This window comes from Amyelois transitella, chromosome 29 (genome assembly GCF_032362555.1).
Source record: "Amyelois transitella isolate CPQ chromosome 29, ilAmyTran1.1, whole genome shotgun sequence".
NCBI lineage: Eukaryota > Metazoa > Arthropoda > Insecta > Lepidoptera > Pyralidae > Amyelois > Amyelois transitella.
In genome coordinates, this window is record NC_083532.1 from 172,027 (window position 1) to 187,576 (window position 15,550).

Genomic DNA, 15,550 nt, shown 5'->3' on the forward strand with positions numbered 1-15,550 from the left:
CAAAGAACCAGTACCTCAAAGTCACTCGACACTCTCGTGCGCGACTGTATGCGGCGGTCATAAAACTGTGAAGTGGGGAGCGTAGTTGCAAGGGGACTTTTTGTTGGTGTCTGTACCCGCGAGTTTTGTGACATGGAGCTGGAGATTCTATCGCTATAAATGCTATGATTTGTTAGCCGACGCTCTCATGGTCAAAAAAGCAAGAAAACACCGTCACTATTAGGCGACAATCTGAGTTTCCCAAAACGTGATATTGTTCCAAGTTAAAGTCCAGAGTGCTGGAAACCGTCGTGTGTGCATGAAGAGAGTTATGAGTACTTATGTATGAAGAGAAAGAAGTAGGCAGTGATCGGGGCAAGTTGAAAAGTGGTCTCTGTCTACCCTTCGGGAAGGAGGCGTCATTTTATACCTTTTATGATGTATGTATGTATGATAGAGGTCATGGACCGTAGGACCGTATTAACGCAAAAAATATGGTATCGTTAGTGCTGGTAATTGGATACACAGTGAAATTAAAATCACAGACTTTTATATAAAGAGAACCGCCTTCAATCGATATCCTCCTTTCTTAAACCTTCTCCTCCTCCTTAGTGTAAGGAATGCTTTCCCGAAAACCGCATCAAAATTGGTTAGCCGAAACGCGATATAATCGCGGACAAACATACATACATACATTCAGGCCAAACTGAGAACAACGGCTTTAAGAAGGCGGAAAAACTTTTCAAAACCTACAGTCAGGCAGCAGACACTTTGATGTTAAAGCCTATTTTTTTCTTCAAGCTTTAAAACTTAAACGCTATTTAGAAACATTACCGATTGTCGTATAATTATAAGAAAAATTCTATGCCCCGCCCATTTCCTTGACCGGCTTTTCAGATATAAATATTTGATTAGCGATTGGCATAATTGTTGTATTGGATTTCTTTGCATAGGAATTTTCGATAAAAGATTTAGGGTTGAATCGGATATACCGCTCAGGTAAAGTGTACCCTAAACGTACGTCTATATCCCTTGCGGGGTAGACAGAGCCAACAGCCTTGAAATGACTGATAGGCCACGTTCAGCTATTTGGCTTTAAGATAGAATTGAGATTCATATAGTGACAGGTTGCTTACCCATCGCCTAAAAGAAGAATCACAAGTTTTTAAGCCTATCCCTAAGTCGCCTTTTACGACATCCATGGGAAAGAGATGCAGTGGTCCTATTCTTTTTTCTATTTAGCTAAACGTATGCTGATGATGATAAGATAAAGTATTCTGGTACCTTGGCAAGCGGGAATATGTAGCCTCTGTCAGTCCCGTCATCAGTCAGTCGTAATTTAACCCGATTTCGTTCAATCACAAAAGTGCTACGCAAGTGGATGGCCAACACTATCGTACAGTCAACAGCAATGCAATCCTATATTAACACACATATAATCAAGTCTTTATTCCTTATGAGGCAGATCTCAGGAGGAGACAGAGCTTAGTCTCAAAAGGACTGATAAGTCACGCAATGAACGTACATGCATCTACATGTTCGTTCATACGCACCAAAACCATAGAGAGACAGGTTTTTTTGGTTCTCATCCTTTGACTGTCTCTCTGCTTGTTCCCGGTCGAACCCTCCACAGAAGTGTTTCGGGGCCCGGGGACCGCCTTCCGACTTTTCTCTCCACTTGATCCGGTTTTCGGTGTCCTCAGATCTCATCCTTTGACTACCTTGATTATTGATTGTTGGTATGGTCAATATACCCTAAACCAACAGGATTGCATGATCTTAAAGACGACGTTGGTACATACATACATACATACATATAATCACGTCTATATCCCTTGCGGGGTAGACAGAGCCAACAGCCTTGTAAAGGCCACGTTCAGCTGTTTGGCTTTAAGATAGAATTGAGACGACGTTGGTCCTGGTAAGAGTTTCCTCTTTACTTTCAATTTTCGGGATCCTCTCCACATATTCCCGGCGTCCTTCCTGTGACGTCACAGCTCGTAATCACATTAGACGGTCGTCGTCCGACCTTTTTACTGCTCACTTACAGGCGTTTCACTTTTACTGCCCTCTCGACACTCGAAACTCACCCTCGTCCTTATATCTTCAACGATAAGGTTCAAGATCCCACTTCTGATGTTCCTAGAGAATTATATCAGTGATAGAGTAATATGGACCTTATAAAAATGAGGGTATAGTAGAATTTCCCTCGGGACCTAAGACATTAGTTACATGGAGGGACGATTTGTTAAAGATAGCGAGAGTGTTGTAGAGCTAGGAAAAAGTAGACATGGTTGAAATAAAAATAAAAGGTATTGGAGCAAAGTAGCCAAATTAAATAGATAGTTATTGCGCCTTAGGAGTTTAACATGACAGAGAGGGTAGTAAGGCGGACTTGTCGCTAATTCAATCTCTTTTACTCTACCTTTGGATGGAAGGAAATCAAACAGGAGATTGGCGTCGGCGCAAAGCACAATATATAAATCCATTAACATAATAACAAATTACGAGGCTATAAAGATTTAGCCACAGTTAGATTTCGCATTTCATTTATACATACATAGATACATGTATTCACGTCTATATCCCTTGCGGGGTAGACAGAGCCAACAGTCATGAAAAGACTGAAGGCCACGTACAGCTGTATTGGTTGGCTTTTTAATGAAATTGAGATTCAAAAATTGACAGGTTGATTTTGATTGTTTAGTAATGAGGCATTACTTGTCTCAAGCATTTTTATCAATTCCCTCGTTAAATAATAGAAGCTAGACGTATCTGTCTCTTCTTAACTCTGTGGGCGGACGGTAAACGGGTCATGTAAGTGTAGTTAAGTAAAGTCAGTATTTAATTCGGAGATGGCTTCGGGACAATTACCAAGTTGTTGGCCCTTCGTAAATATATGGAATTAGATGTCTTATAACACAAGATTGTACTAGCTTTTGTCCTGGGCTTCGCTTCCTTATGTCACTGTTACTGTCATCACGGTCATACATATTTTATGTTTACTTGTTCTTAATTGGAATCACTTAAACTTGTTTGTTTGTTAATTGTAACGAGAAAGAAAACACGATACATTAAACACATAAATATATTATATAGTTGTCTACACTCTCTGCATTTTCCAATATTTTTCACACTTACCATAAAAACTATCAGAAAATTGTCCACATCACCATGCAAATGTTATGTCTCTGTCTGTACATCTGTGTCACCTCTGGGTCACGTTTCCTCCAGTACGGCGTGGCGGCGACCTCGTGCGCGGCGCCCAACGGCCACCACCAGCCCGACAGGCGGCACCACCAACACCACCAACACGCCGACGTGCCACCGCAATGGGTGAGCGGTTGTGATCGTCGCACGAATTGCTTGTTTTTTTTTTTTTTTTAAGTCGGTGTTGCGTACTGTTATTGTTTTGTTTTTGTGGTGTGCTGTTTTTTTTTTTTTTTTGCTAGATGTTTTGGTTTTCAGTTAGTTTTTGTGTGTAGAATGTATGTCACCATCAGATAGATTAGACGCATCACCAACACCCAGCCGTGCCACCGCAATGGGTGATCGGTTTGTTCTTCGAACAAATTGCTTATGTGTTTTAAAGTCATACTACGTCAAATGTGGCTTATTGTTTTGTTTTTGTGGCGTGCTGTTTTCTTTTTGTGTTGTTAGATTTTGCGTAGAATGTATGCCAACACCATATAGATTGAATCACCAACACCATCAATAAGCTGATGTACCACCACTATGGGTGAGTGGTTTACGGGCCGCACTAATACGTTTGCCTCTCTGTTTTTGTAGTGTCTTTTTGTTCATAGACGTTTCTGTTTTCTGTGAAAACTTGTAAAGATTGTATGCCATTACCAGTTGCATTGGAGACATCATCACCACCACCAACACGCAGACGAGCCACCACACAGTGGTTCGATCCGCATGATTGTTTTTCCTTATTTACTTAAACGCCGTTTAGTTTATGGCACCACCAACGGACGAGCTGTGATGAACGTACGAATTAGTTTGCACGACTTTGTCTGTTTTAGTAGTGTTATTTATTTGTTAAATGTTGCTGATGTTTCTTAAAACATTGTATAGATTAGAATTCAGACAATTTTTTTTTAATCTCTCACTTCTCCCGGGCGTGAGGCATCACCGACATGTTAGGTTCCATTTGTATTTTATGGGTTTATACCAGTAGATAGTTTAGTGTAGTATTTATTCGCTTTTTATTGATTACACACAGCAGTTCACAGCACCAGTATTTTGCTGCTTTACGGCACCATTTTTTTACTTCACTTTTAGAATTTAATCTCGTTATCGTTTTATTGTTGTGTGTCGTATATTAATTAGTAGTAATTTTTATTTAAGGAAGTCTTTATTACAATTATAAATATTAATAAAATATAGATTAAAAACGAAGTCGGTTCTAATATACCTGGAATTTTCCAAAACCTGAATTCTGCTGGTCAGAGCTAAGATAATTGATAATTTTGGACAGTTAATACAAACTGTTTATTAATTCATTCATTAGGAATAACAAACAACTATGTGAAAAGACCATATTAAAAATTATTTCCATGTTATAATTAATAACAAGAACGCCCACAGCGTTATTCACAGATTACATAGATACATATAGTCACGTCTATATCCCTTGCGGGGTAGACAGTCAACAGTCGGAATTGAAATTCACACAGGTTGCTAGCCCATCGCCATAATGAAGAATCCGAAGTTTATAAGCCTATCCATTAGTCGCCTTTAACGACATTGAACGGGCCGAGGGTTCTGGTGGGTCAGTCACAATAAAACACCAGATTTCCTATAGTTCAAGGCGTCTTGTCTGGGCGTCGTCTTAGTCAAAAATACATTGTCCTTTTTTCATAAATAAGTCAATCAGTTTTGTTCATCTAAATGTCAAGTCGAAGTGTCTGTCTGGCTGTCCACGGAGGCTGAACGGCCGCAACTGACATCCATGGGAAAGAGATGGAGTGATCCTATTCTCTTTAAAATTTGTGCCGAGAACCACACGGCACGAATTACACAATATCGTCAAGAATTCACAGATTACTTGACAATATTGTGTTCGATCTTATTTCACTGTACACGGAAGCCATCCGATCTATAAGTAATTGTGACAATAATTATAATACAATAACATGAACCCATTGATACCCACTCACCAGCGTGTCGCGGAGATAGCGCACGTTCGGAGCTGATCAACCTTGGAGGTTGAGTAATGTCGCCCATTCAGTTGCGCATAGGTGCGAGATAACAGATTTATTGACGGCCTCTGTGGCGCAGCGGTAGTATGCTTGTCTGTGACACCAGAGGTCCCGGGTTCGAATCCCGGCCAGGGCATGATGAGAAACGAACTTTTTCTGATTGGCCTGGGTCTTGGATGTTTATCTATATAAGTATTTATTATAAAATATAGTATCGTTGAGTTAGTATCTCGTAACACAAGTCTCGAACTTACTTCGAGGCTAACTCAGTGTAATTTGTCCCGTTTATATTTATTTATTTATTCATTAATAACACCAAGTGTCTTCCCCTGCACCAAAAGAAAAAAATATATATGACCACTCCCATGGATGTCGTTAAAGGCGACTAAGGGACAGGCTTATAAACTTGGGATCGTTCTTTTACGCGATGTGCTAACAACCTGTCATTACTTGAATCTCAATCTATTATAATAAAGCTAAACAGCTGAACAAGACCTGTCAGTCTTTCAAGACTTCTGACTCTGTCTACTCCGCAAAGGATATATGTAGATGTGAATGTTCAAGTCAATTAAGGGAAATGCTTTTGAACTTGGGATTCTTCTTTTAGGCAATGTAGCATTCTTCTACCTACTGCCTGAACACAATTACATCATCGAGTGTGACCCTGATGATGATGCTGATTACCCTCAGCCTGACCTGCATCTGCCTACCTTTCGTCTTATAATTTTGTGATGTTCCCGTGGGGGATTCTGATAAACTACAATTTATACGAGCGAACGCATACCTACATACAGTCACGTCTGTCCCTTGCGGTGTAGACAGAGCCAACAGTGTTGAAAAGACTGACTGAAAGGCCACGTTCAGCTCTGTGACTTTATAAGAACGAGCGAATCCGCGGTAAAAAGTTGACTGATATTTTTTTAACTTATTATTATCATGCATATCTCCGACGGAATGCCTTCCGCAGGGTGGGCGGAGCGCCCTTCGAAGCTGTTATCACATTGCGTTATTGTGTCATGATCAAAGTGATTGATATGTGATATAGTAATGAAAATTTATGCTAGCTAGACTTCGCCCGTTAAATTAAAAATTATGTTATTTATATTCCATTCTCGTGGGAAGTTCGGGAAAACTTCTCCAAGTGTACCACTCCATCTCGTTCTCATGGATATCGTAAAAGGCGACTAAGGGATAAGCTTATAAACGTGGGATTCTTCTTTTAAGCGATGGGCTAGCAATCTGTCACTATTTGAATCTTAATTCTATCATGAAGCCAAACAGCTGAACGTGGCCATACAGTATTTTCAAGACTGTTGGCTCTGTCTACCCAGCAAGGGTTATAGAAGTAATCATATGTATGTATGTTTACCTCTGGAGTACACGAGGAACCTTCAAAGACCCAGCGGTTTGGGGTGTATATTGATACGTTCGTCGAGGCCCGAATGAAATTTCGGAAGTTGACAACACCATACGCCCACTATCACCTGCGCGCTATCACCGCGACGTCTGCGCTGTGACCTGCGTGACCACGTCTCCGGCCACGTGACACATGTCATCAGGAACTTGCAATTTTTATCGAGTTGGTCGCCATTGCTACAAAGGACGTGAAGAAAAAATATCTCGGAACGCTTCGAATCATGTTACAACTAGCTGTGCCCGCGACTTCGTCCGCGTGGAATAGTTATTTCGGGCATCATTGAAGCCCTCAAGGATGAATAACTTTGCCCGTTTTTTTCTCATTTTCCATTACTTCTTCGCTCCTAATAGTTGCAGCGTGATGTTATATAGCCTAAAGCCTTGCTCGATAAATGGTGTATTCAACACAAAAAGAATTTTTCAATTCGAACCACTAGTTCCTGAGATTAGCGCGTTCAAACAAATAAACAATCTCTTCAACTTTATAATATTAGTATATAGCCTAAAGCCTTGCTCGATAAATGGTCTATTCAACACAAAAATAATTTTTCGATTCTAACCAGTACTTCCTGAGATTAGCGCATTCAAACAATCAAACAATCTCTTCAACTTTATAATCTTAGTACCTACATATGTATAGATGATCCGTGGTGACCGATAAATTAGGGGAAGGTTACATGCGCGTTTAGTACCTGTATTTTGTAACTAGTATAATGCAATAAGTGCCGTGTGGTTCCCAGCACCAATACAAAAAAGAATGGGACCCCTCCATCTGTTTCCCATGGATGTCGTAAAAGGCGACTTATGGATAGGCTTACAAACTTGGGATTCTTTTTTTAGGCGATGGGCTAGCAACCTGTCACTATTTGGATCTCAATACTATCAATAAGCCAAATAGCTGAATGTGGCCGATCAGTCTTTTCAAGACTGTTGGCACTGTCTACCCCACAAGGGATATAGACGTGACTATATGTATGTATGTATAATGCAACGCGAAAGTTTAACATGAGTTATTCCACCGTAATCCATGGGGCTACCAACCTACCGGTTATACTCGTACGAGCCGAATGGTGGGAATGGTGAAGGCGCTACTCTCGTGTTTGATTCCACTCTCTGGCCTCCGAGAACGGCATCTTGCCTCTGCAAGACCCAGGTCAATTAGAGTTTGTTTGCCGTCATGACTTGACCGGGGATCGAACCCGTGACCCGTGTTTTTTGTTTATTTAAGTCATTTTCTGAGGCTTACATTCATGTTTCTTTTCGTACATAAATTTCTTATGGAATACCAGCGCCCTAGCAAATTCTCACGAAATGTTCTTGTGGTTGCCTGGAAGAAATTACATTATGCAATTAGGCAGCCTTTCTTTAAATTACCTTAACATAAGCTTAGAATAAATCTATTGTCATAATTATTTGTGCAATATAAGGTTTTCTATCTTTCTGTCTAGTACAGACCTCAAAGATATTAAGTTCAAACATTTTTGAACCTAGCAGCGGAGTTGAAAGTCCTTCGTATCAATTCCTCCGTTTATCCGGCGCACGCGAAGTGGTCCCGCTTTTGTGTACCGTATACCTGTGTGCACCCGTTTTGTTTCATAGAGATGTGACGCTATCGATTATTAATTATCGATAGTTAGTCGGTTTCAAGGGTTAAATATTTAGACATAAACCAAAAGCCAACTTTATCAAGTCTTCTTCAACCGCTTGTGTCAGTTAATTCTGTAGCTATTTTCCGTTCAATTTCTGTCAAATCGTCACCCTAACATTAGTCACCTTATAGATAAAACAAGATCATAAAATATCATCATCAGTCTCTTGACTTGCGTTCCAGTTGAGTCCTCTCCTTGCGATGGAGCCCATGATCCTGGAGCGTGCTTGAAAGCGCGCACGCATATGAAGACAAACTACACAGTCTACCGACTCCGAGTAAATTGTATTTTTATTGCAAAACTGGGATTCAAATCCAGATCTTAATTGCAGTTCACAAGGCAAACATTGTGATTAATAGGTACTTACAAGTGAGAAATGTAGCGGAGACTGCCTAAAGCCCGCGGCTGTACGTGTGTGGTCTTATAATCACCATTCACTTCGCAATCAAAAACCGATTTGGCGAATTAATCGACCGTTTTAGCGATCCATAGTCGATGTAACTTGTAAAAATTTACAATGTAAGTTGTGTATAGTTAGATTATAGGTAGACATCAGATCAGTGATAATCTGATGCCTATCTATAATCTAATATTAGATGTAAAAATAAAACTTGCAACAACTTTCAACATGATTTTTCCTTTGCTACTTCATATTGGCAGAAACCAATAAAATACGGAACCACTCGCGACTAATGTCACAGATCCATTATTTTCCTTTTTTTTATAACACAGTCGGCACAAGATCATTCAGACTATTATTAAGTTTTATTTTTTGTGTGAATGAAATCTTTGAAAAAATGTTTGAACTGTAAAAACAGTAAGACATAATTAAATACTGAATGACAAATTTCTTTTGATTTCGGAAACATTTATATTGATATTCTTGAAAGTATTTTAAATAAAGTGTTAGAATTTGAAACTATTACTAAATCTTGCTATACGTAACTATCATATTCAATCTTATCTCCATAAAGCCTTCACCCAGCTCACTTATAAATATTATAATTATTAATTTCAATTCTTTATCTTAATCAAAGAATGTAATCTATCGATATCATCTATCGATATTAGGTCATCCCTAGCAACGAGAGGGGTGCGCGGGAGGCTAACACCTGGCGCGACCCGCCAATCGGCGCTCGCGCACACTTTCTAGGGAAAAATGCTTGGATCATGATACAATGTGTGGATATGTCAGAAAGGGGGTGATTTATTGATATAAAAGTACCGGTGATATATTTCAATAATTTGTTGCGTTTGGTTAGTTAAATGCCCAGAATAGCTTTAATGCCTGAAGCATCAGAAAACTCTTACTAAGTTAGATTCTTATTCATTCTCCTGCTATTATAAGAAACATTTTGTTATAGTTTTAACTAGAAGAAGCGTCTTTACCACACTCCCATATCACAAGGGTCCTATACAAATCTGCCGTGGGTTTCAGACCTGTCAGAGAAGCTATTTTCTTTGTATCAGTCAGTTTGTGAGGTCAGGCCCCGCTTACCCAGCTTGTATCCTGGATTTTGCACTCGTTGAAATTGATAATTCTAATTTGCCGGAAATAGAAAACTGCCAATGTGTAAAGTAGGTTTCAAACGTTCATCAGGTGTATATGACCTGTTCCTGCCATAAAGCCAATGAATTTTCCCCCTCACGCACCATAAACAGTATTGTCTTCAAAATATCGACAAAAAGCACAATAATCTATCTACTCCCTCGGCACCCCAACACAAGAAAGGGACAGAAATATGATGTTATGCGTGTGCGACAGAGTTATATTAAAAGAGGGGTGCGCGCGCGCCGGAATCGAGGCATGTATTCAAACGTGAGCCCTATTTTTAAGAGCGTAAAGTCGTATTCGTTAAATTTGTAGCCAATTCTCATATTATACTTTGAATTCATAGCAAAAACTTTATGTGTTTCGATTAAAACTCAAAGTTGAATGACATAAAAGTTAAAATTGAATGTGTTTGAGTGTGCGAGGTAACCTGTAGGGTGCTACACAGTGTATATCAGGTTCCTAAAGGGAATAATTTACAGTAACATTTAGATAGTGCCGTGTGGATCCCGGCACCAATATAAAAATGAATAGGATCACTCCATCTCTTTCCAATTTAGACATTTTTATGACAATATTTTTATTAGATGAATTATAGACATTTAATAGTAAAAACATTTACAATAGAATAATTGATTTTCAAAATTGGATACAATGTATGACTTATTGATGTTAAATCACTTAAATCTAATTATATATACTACCGCTTCCAAAGCGTAAGTCATGTGTAGAAGAAGCGGCGGAACGAACTACACTGCAGCCTTTTCACCGGACGTCAATTTACAAATATAGATCTCTTAAATCAAAATCGTAGACGAATCCACATTGTCTACATTAAAAAATTTGAATGAATATAAAAATTATGATGTCAATACGAATATTTAAGACATTGACTTAATATTTCAACAAGATGGTCGCTGGAACAAACAACGAAAACAATAATTCTACAGCCCCCAATGAACGAGTTTACGTTTCATCACCTGTTGCTTCGATACGCTGTAATGTAGGTCTTGTCCACCATTTTGTTAACGTAGACTTGACTCTCTTCTTTACCTGCCAGAAGATAATTACTAAAATTATCGCTACCCTATTAAATTAAATACATTCTTTGCCGTGTGGTTCCAAGCACTTTAGAATAGGACCACTTCATATATTTCCTAAGGATGCACACACACAATTTGACACTTTTTAGTTAGTTCATTGGTATGAAAATTCCTTTCTTATTCTTGTATACCTGCTTTATACAAGGACAGATATGTGTGCTTACAAATGTCGCATAGGGAGGGAGCGTTTCGATAGACCTGGCTGTCGATAATATCGATATAATTAATGTCATCTCCCGAATGAATCTTACATGAAGCCTGAACTTCACAAAACGCGATATGTACAACCTCCAACAAATTATATTGATATACAATCTCTTTATAACTGTGTCCAGGAACTTGTGCCAACTAGGCCTTTCCCTCAATCGATAGATCATTGCAAATAATCATAATAATGCACTGTATTTCTGTGACTCCATACAATCGATACTTTAAGTCACGTCCCTACATTCCAGCGTTGGCGGGACAGATGTTCCTAGTGACGTTTATATGCGGGTTCTTTTTTTTTAATAGCACTCAGGGTTGCCGCTTCCTGCCCGCGTGGGAATTTGTCTATATCTAGTCTGTGATGCGTCGGCGTTCATCCTTTTTGCTTTCACCCCCATTTCTCTTCCTTTATTTTGTTCAAGTTCTTCTCTGTTTAGAGTGAATCGATCTTTGATTATTTGGTATTTCAATAAACGGCCAACAGTATGATCTAAGTGACTTGAAAATTTAAACATATTGTCACAAATTTGGGTTTCTGCATGAGTAGACACGTTAAGTTGCTATTCCCATCAAGCGGTTGAGACAAAATATGAAGAACAATCCGCGATTTTGTCGACTAAAACTCTTGGGAATATTGGACCACGAGCCTTTATCTAATATCATTTTAAATTTTATAAATCCGTACAGCAGTCATACGTTTATTAAATAAACTGAAATTCGTTTAAGTTATTAGTATAGGTGAATGTGATTGAATAGACTTCTGATCTTGACATCAGTTCAGGGCATGCAAGATGGATAGCTCCATTCATTAACCAATAAATGAATTCTCAGTCATCCCGAGTCCACGGCAAACGAACCCCAAGCTGAACCGAAAGACAGCAATACGACTTTATTTACTTTCCCACCTCACAATGCACCAGATGTTGCGTTTTGAGACAAAAGACTTGGCAATTTTTTGCGTCCACAATGAGCAGACACTGGAGGTGTGAAACGAGATGGGAATTTACAACAAGGCAGTAAAATGACGTCTTTTTGTTATTAGTTGCACTTGTAAATATCAAATTGTCAAACGAATAACTGTGTGAATTGTAAAACGGAACTTGGGTTCCTCGAAATCTATTGTTATTAAATTGATGAATTGACTAACAATTCGCAGTTTATATGAAGCTATTAAGTTAGTGACTGAAGAACAGCTCGGCTAAAACTTCTGCACATTTGGCATGTTTGATCCTCAGAAAATTCTGTCTGACGTAAGATTAACGGATATCCCACAAGAAAGTTACGCGTGAAAAGCTTAGAGCATAATCAAGTGACTGTATTCATACATACGTATGATCGTATTTACGTCTTTATCCCATCCGGGGTAGACAGCAAACAGTCTTGAAAAAACTTAAAGGTCACGTTCAGCTGTATGATTTAAAGGTCGAATTGATTCAAATAGTGATAGGTTGCTAGCCCATTGTCTAAAAGAAGTAACGTAGGTTTTATAGCCTATCCTTAGTCGCCGTAGAAGTAGAAGAGATGGAGTGGTCCTATTCTAAAGGGCTAAATTACTATACATTTTCATTAAAATACGTTATGGTATTGAACTCTGATTTGCCAGTCGGTCCCGTCCATGTGGTGTCATTCTGGGCCTTTTCCTTCTCCAACGCTACGTATAATATTTATTTATCTCATACAATTTGTACAGTTATCCTTAAAACTAGGCAAATACAAAAGAATGGATTGGATGGGAACTTGTGAGAGAATGGTTTCTGAGATATGTTTCTAAAGAAACCCGTAGTATATATCACGTATATGTACGCATATGACTACAATTTTAACATAACCTTGCCTGGTGTTACTGATTCTAAAACAAACTTGATTTGTAAGTACGCCTCAATCATCCTCACGAACCACTTTGCCTTCTGGCGAAATCTACGTATTTGTTCCAGGTTCAACATTAACAGACCAGCAGACATACAAGAAATTAACAAGATTCATTTCAAAATATTGCAATAAATACATATTTCACCATCAGCATTCGCCGCCGACGACCCACCGTATCAGAACCGAATCACCTTTTCATAAACGCAAATCCTCGAAATCAAAAAAAAGTAATGGTTGTACCGAACCATATGTCTTGAAAGCGTGCTTCCATTGTAAATTGTAATAGGTTCGAACCCGAAGGGCAAAAACTTTAAAACTTTCGACCATCTGCCGTCTACCCGGTCAACCCCTCTCTCTACCAATATGTGGGAGTTGGCGAGTGCGAACGAGACGGAACTAACAAAGGGATGGCAAAAAATGGATGCGTAGGCGCAGTTCGGTGTTCCGTTTCCGAATCTGAGGTTAATCTTTGGAATATTCAAATGATATATGCTCAGCTTGTTATGTTTGAAAGGATTTTAAACATTTCCGAGCTGTTTAACTTTGTTGTCTGCAATTCGCTTAAGACGTGGAGACGTCTCAAAAAAGGAGTTTTTTTGATAAGAAACAGCATTCTGGCATGTAGGAAACCCAGCAGCCACTTGCAAAGTCTTTGCAGGTCGTTACATTTTAGACAGCTTATGTGGACCCGATTGTAGCCAGATTATTTGCCCAGTAAGCTCATTAATGAATCTATTTTATAACAATGCTCTTATTCTCCTGGAGTTAGTTTCTTTTACATCCGCCCTGAGTGTGTCTGTCTAGTAATAACAGCCATGAAGCGATCCCCTCTGATCTCCGTGGTCCTGCTAACTGTTGTAGGAACACCATTATTCCCTTACGATAAAGCAGGATCCAGATTAATATTTGATTAGACAAAGGATGTTCTGGCGAAAGGTCAGATTGCATGAACAGAGTTATGAATGTGGCTGAAGCGAAATATGTCACGATCCCTGGCAAGTGAAAAGATGTGCTTTCCCCTCCGGAAAAGACTCATGATACATTCCGAACTAACATTACAATAATTTAATGATGTCCGTTATTAATGTGATACATTTCTTCTCAGGTAAGTACTCTACAGTTACGACATCCGGCGGACGCGAGCCACGAGCGGTGGCGGGCGCGTGAGTACTAGTTTTAAGTGGACGAAAACCTCTTTTCCAAATTGTCTCTAAATTTCTATTGTTTAATGTTCTGCGTCCGCCCAGCCAGATATTACCCTGCAAAAGTATTACGCATAAGATCTACTTCGAAGAAGTATTACTCCTTTATGCACAAGCATATGCGAGGCATAGCATAGTCTCGTAAATAATAATTCCCGACTCGAGACACCGGGCTAACAGGTAGATAGGGAGAAGGGCTGTAGATATTGCATGTGTTATATGTCACATGTAATCTAGAAGGTGCACAGAGGAAAATTTCCAAAGGATTAATTTACACTGCTCATTCTCTTCGATTTGAATAAGCAGTCAGGGATTGGACTTATTTCGTTCCAATCTAAAATGTTCTGTAAAAATATGTCGGTTCATAACGTTTCTACGAACTCAGTTTCTTTAATGTGGCAGTTATTGTGTGAGCATTAAGATTCTCTTAATTTACTTAGTCGACATTTCAATAATTTTACATACTGTTAATATTAATAATATGTGTTTGTACTGTAGTATTTCATAAGGTTAACGTTACTGCCATATTTTCAGGGACTTTTTCTTAAAATTCGTTGTGAAAATCTAAGTACACCGAATTACACATGTTTTTTTTTCTGTTTACGTCAAGTTTATCCAACTGAATTATGTTCATCAATAGGCTATTTGACTGTATTAAAAATATACATTTCTTTTATGTCATCAGTCTTAATATTATTTTTTTGGAGCGATTTGTAATAACGCGAGATAAAAATATTGCATTATTTAAACAAAATCCGTCTCAGAAAATTAGGTTTTTATATGCAGCTGTCACGTGACTAAAAACGAACGTGATTGGCTATTTCTATTATGACGTCAATTATCCATAAACAGACTGTGGATCGTACCGTTCCTTAGTGTTCGCTATTATTTTTCAAGATTTTATAAGTGTTTGATCGCTCAGGTTTACTCAGATAACATAGGTATTTAATAATGGAAACCAATTCCGCGAAAGCTGACAGTTGAAACCTACCAAAAGTGGACGCAATAATGGTTGGGAAAAGAAATCTGGATTGTCTTCTTCAAAGACAATCCAGATTTCTATGCTGCCGAACTGAGGAATGTGAAAACATCAATGTAAGTATATCTTGGTAACCACTGATCTGAGATCATGATCTGAAACCACTTCTTACGAATATTCAAATCCATCGGCATAGAAAAAAACAGTTTCGTAGGAGATTTTATTGTTGTATTAGTGCATTGAGGCACTGCACAACATTTATAGGAACTCATTTTAATAATTTTCACACATATGACGTGGCACAAGTTAAATAAAACAAGAGGAAATCAAAACTTTTCGAAACACCAACAAGCTTTGTATGATATTTACACGAAATTTACGTCACTG

The 15,550-nt window shown here is 38.7% G+C and overlaps 1 protein-coding gene across 2 annotated transcripts in view; it reads left to right on the top strand.

Annotated features, from left to right (window-relative positions):
- The window catches only part of LOC106139812 (protein daughterless), a 99,534-nt gene that overhangs the window by 27,322 nt on the left and 56,662 nt on the right, over window positions 1–15,550 (top strand). The window contains exon 3 of one of the 2 annotated variants that reach the window (XM_013341316.2): window positions 3,214–3,315. The exons of the other annotated variant lie outside the window; for it this stretch is intronic. Within the exon in view, the coding sequence (XP_013196770.2) occupies window positions 3,214–3,315 (102 nt within the window). The remainder of the gene's footprint in view (window positions 1–3,213; window positions 3,316–15,550) is intronic. 2 annotated transcript variants of the gene reach the window in all.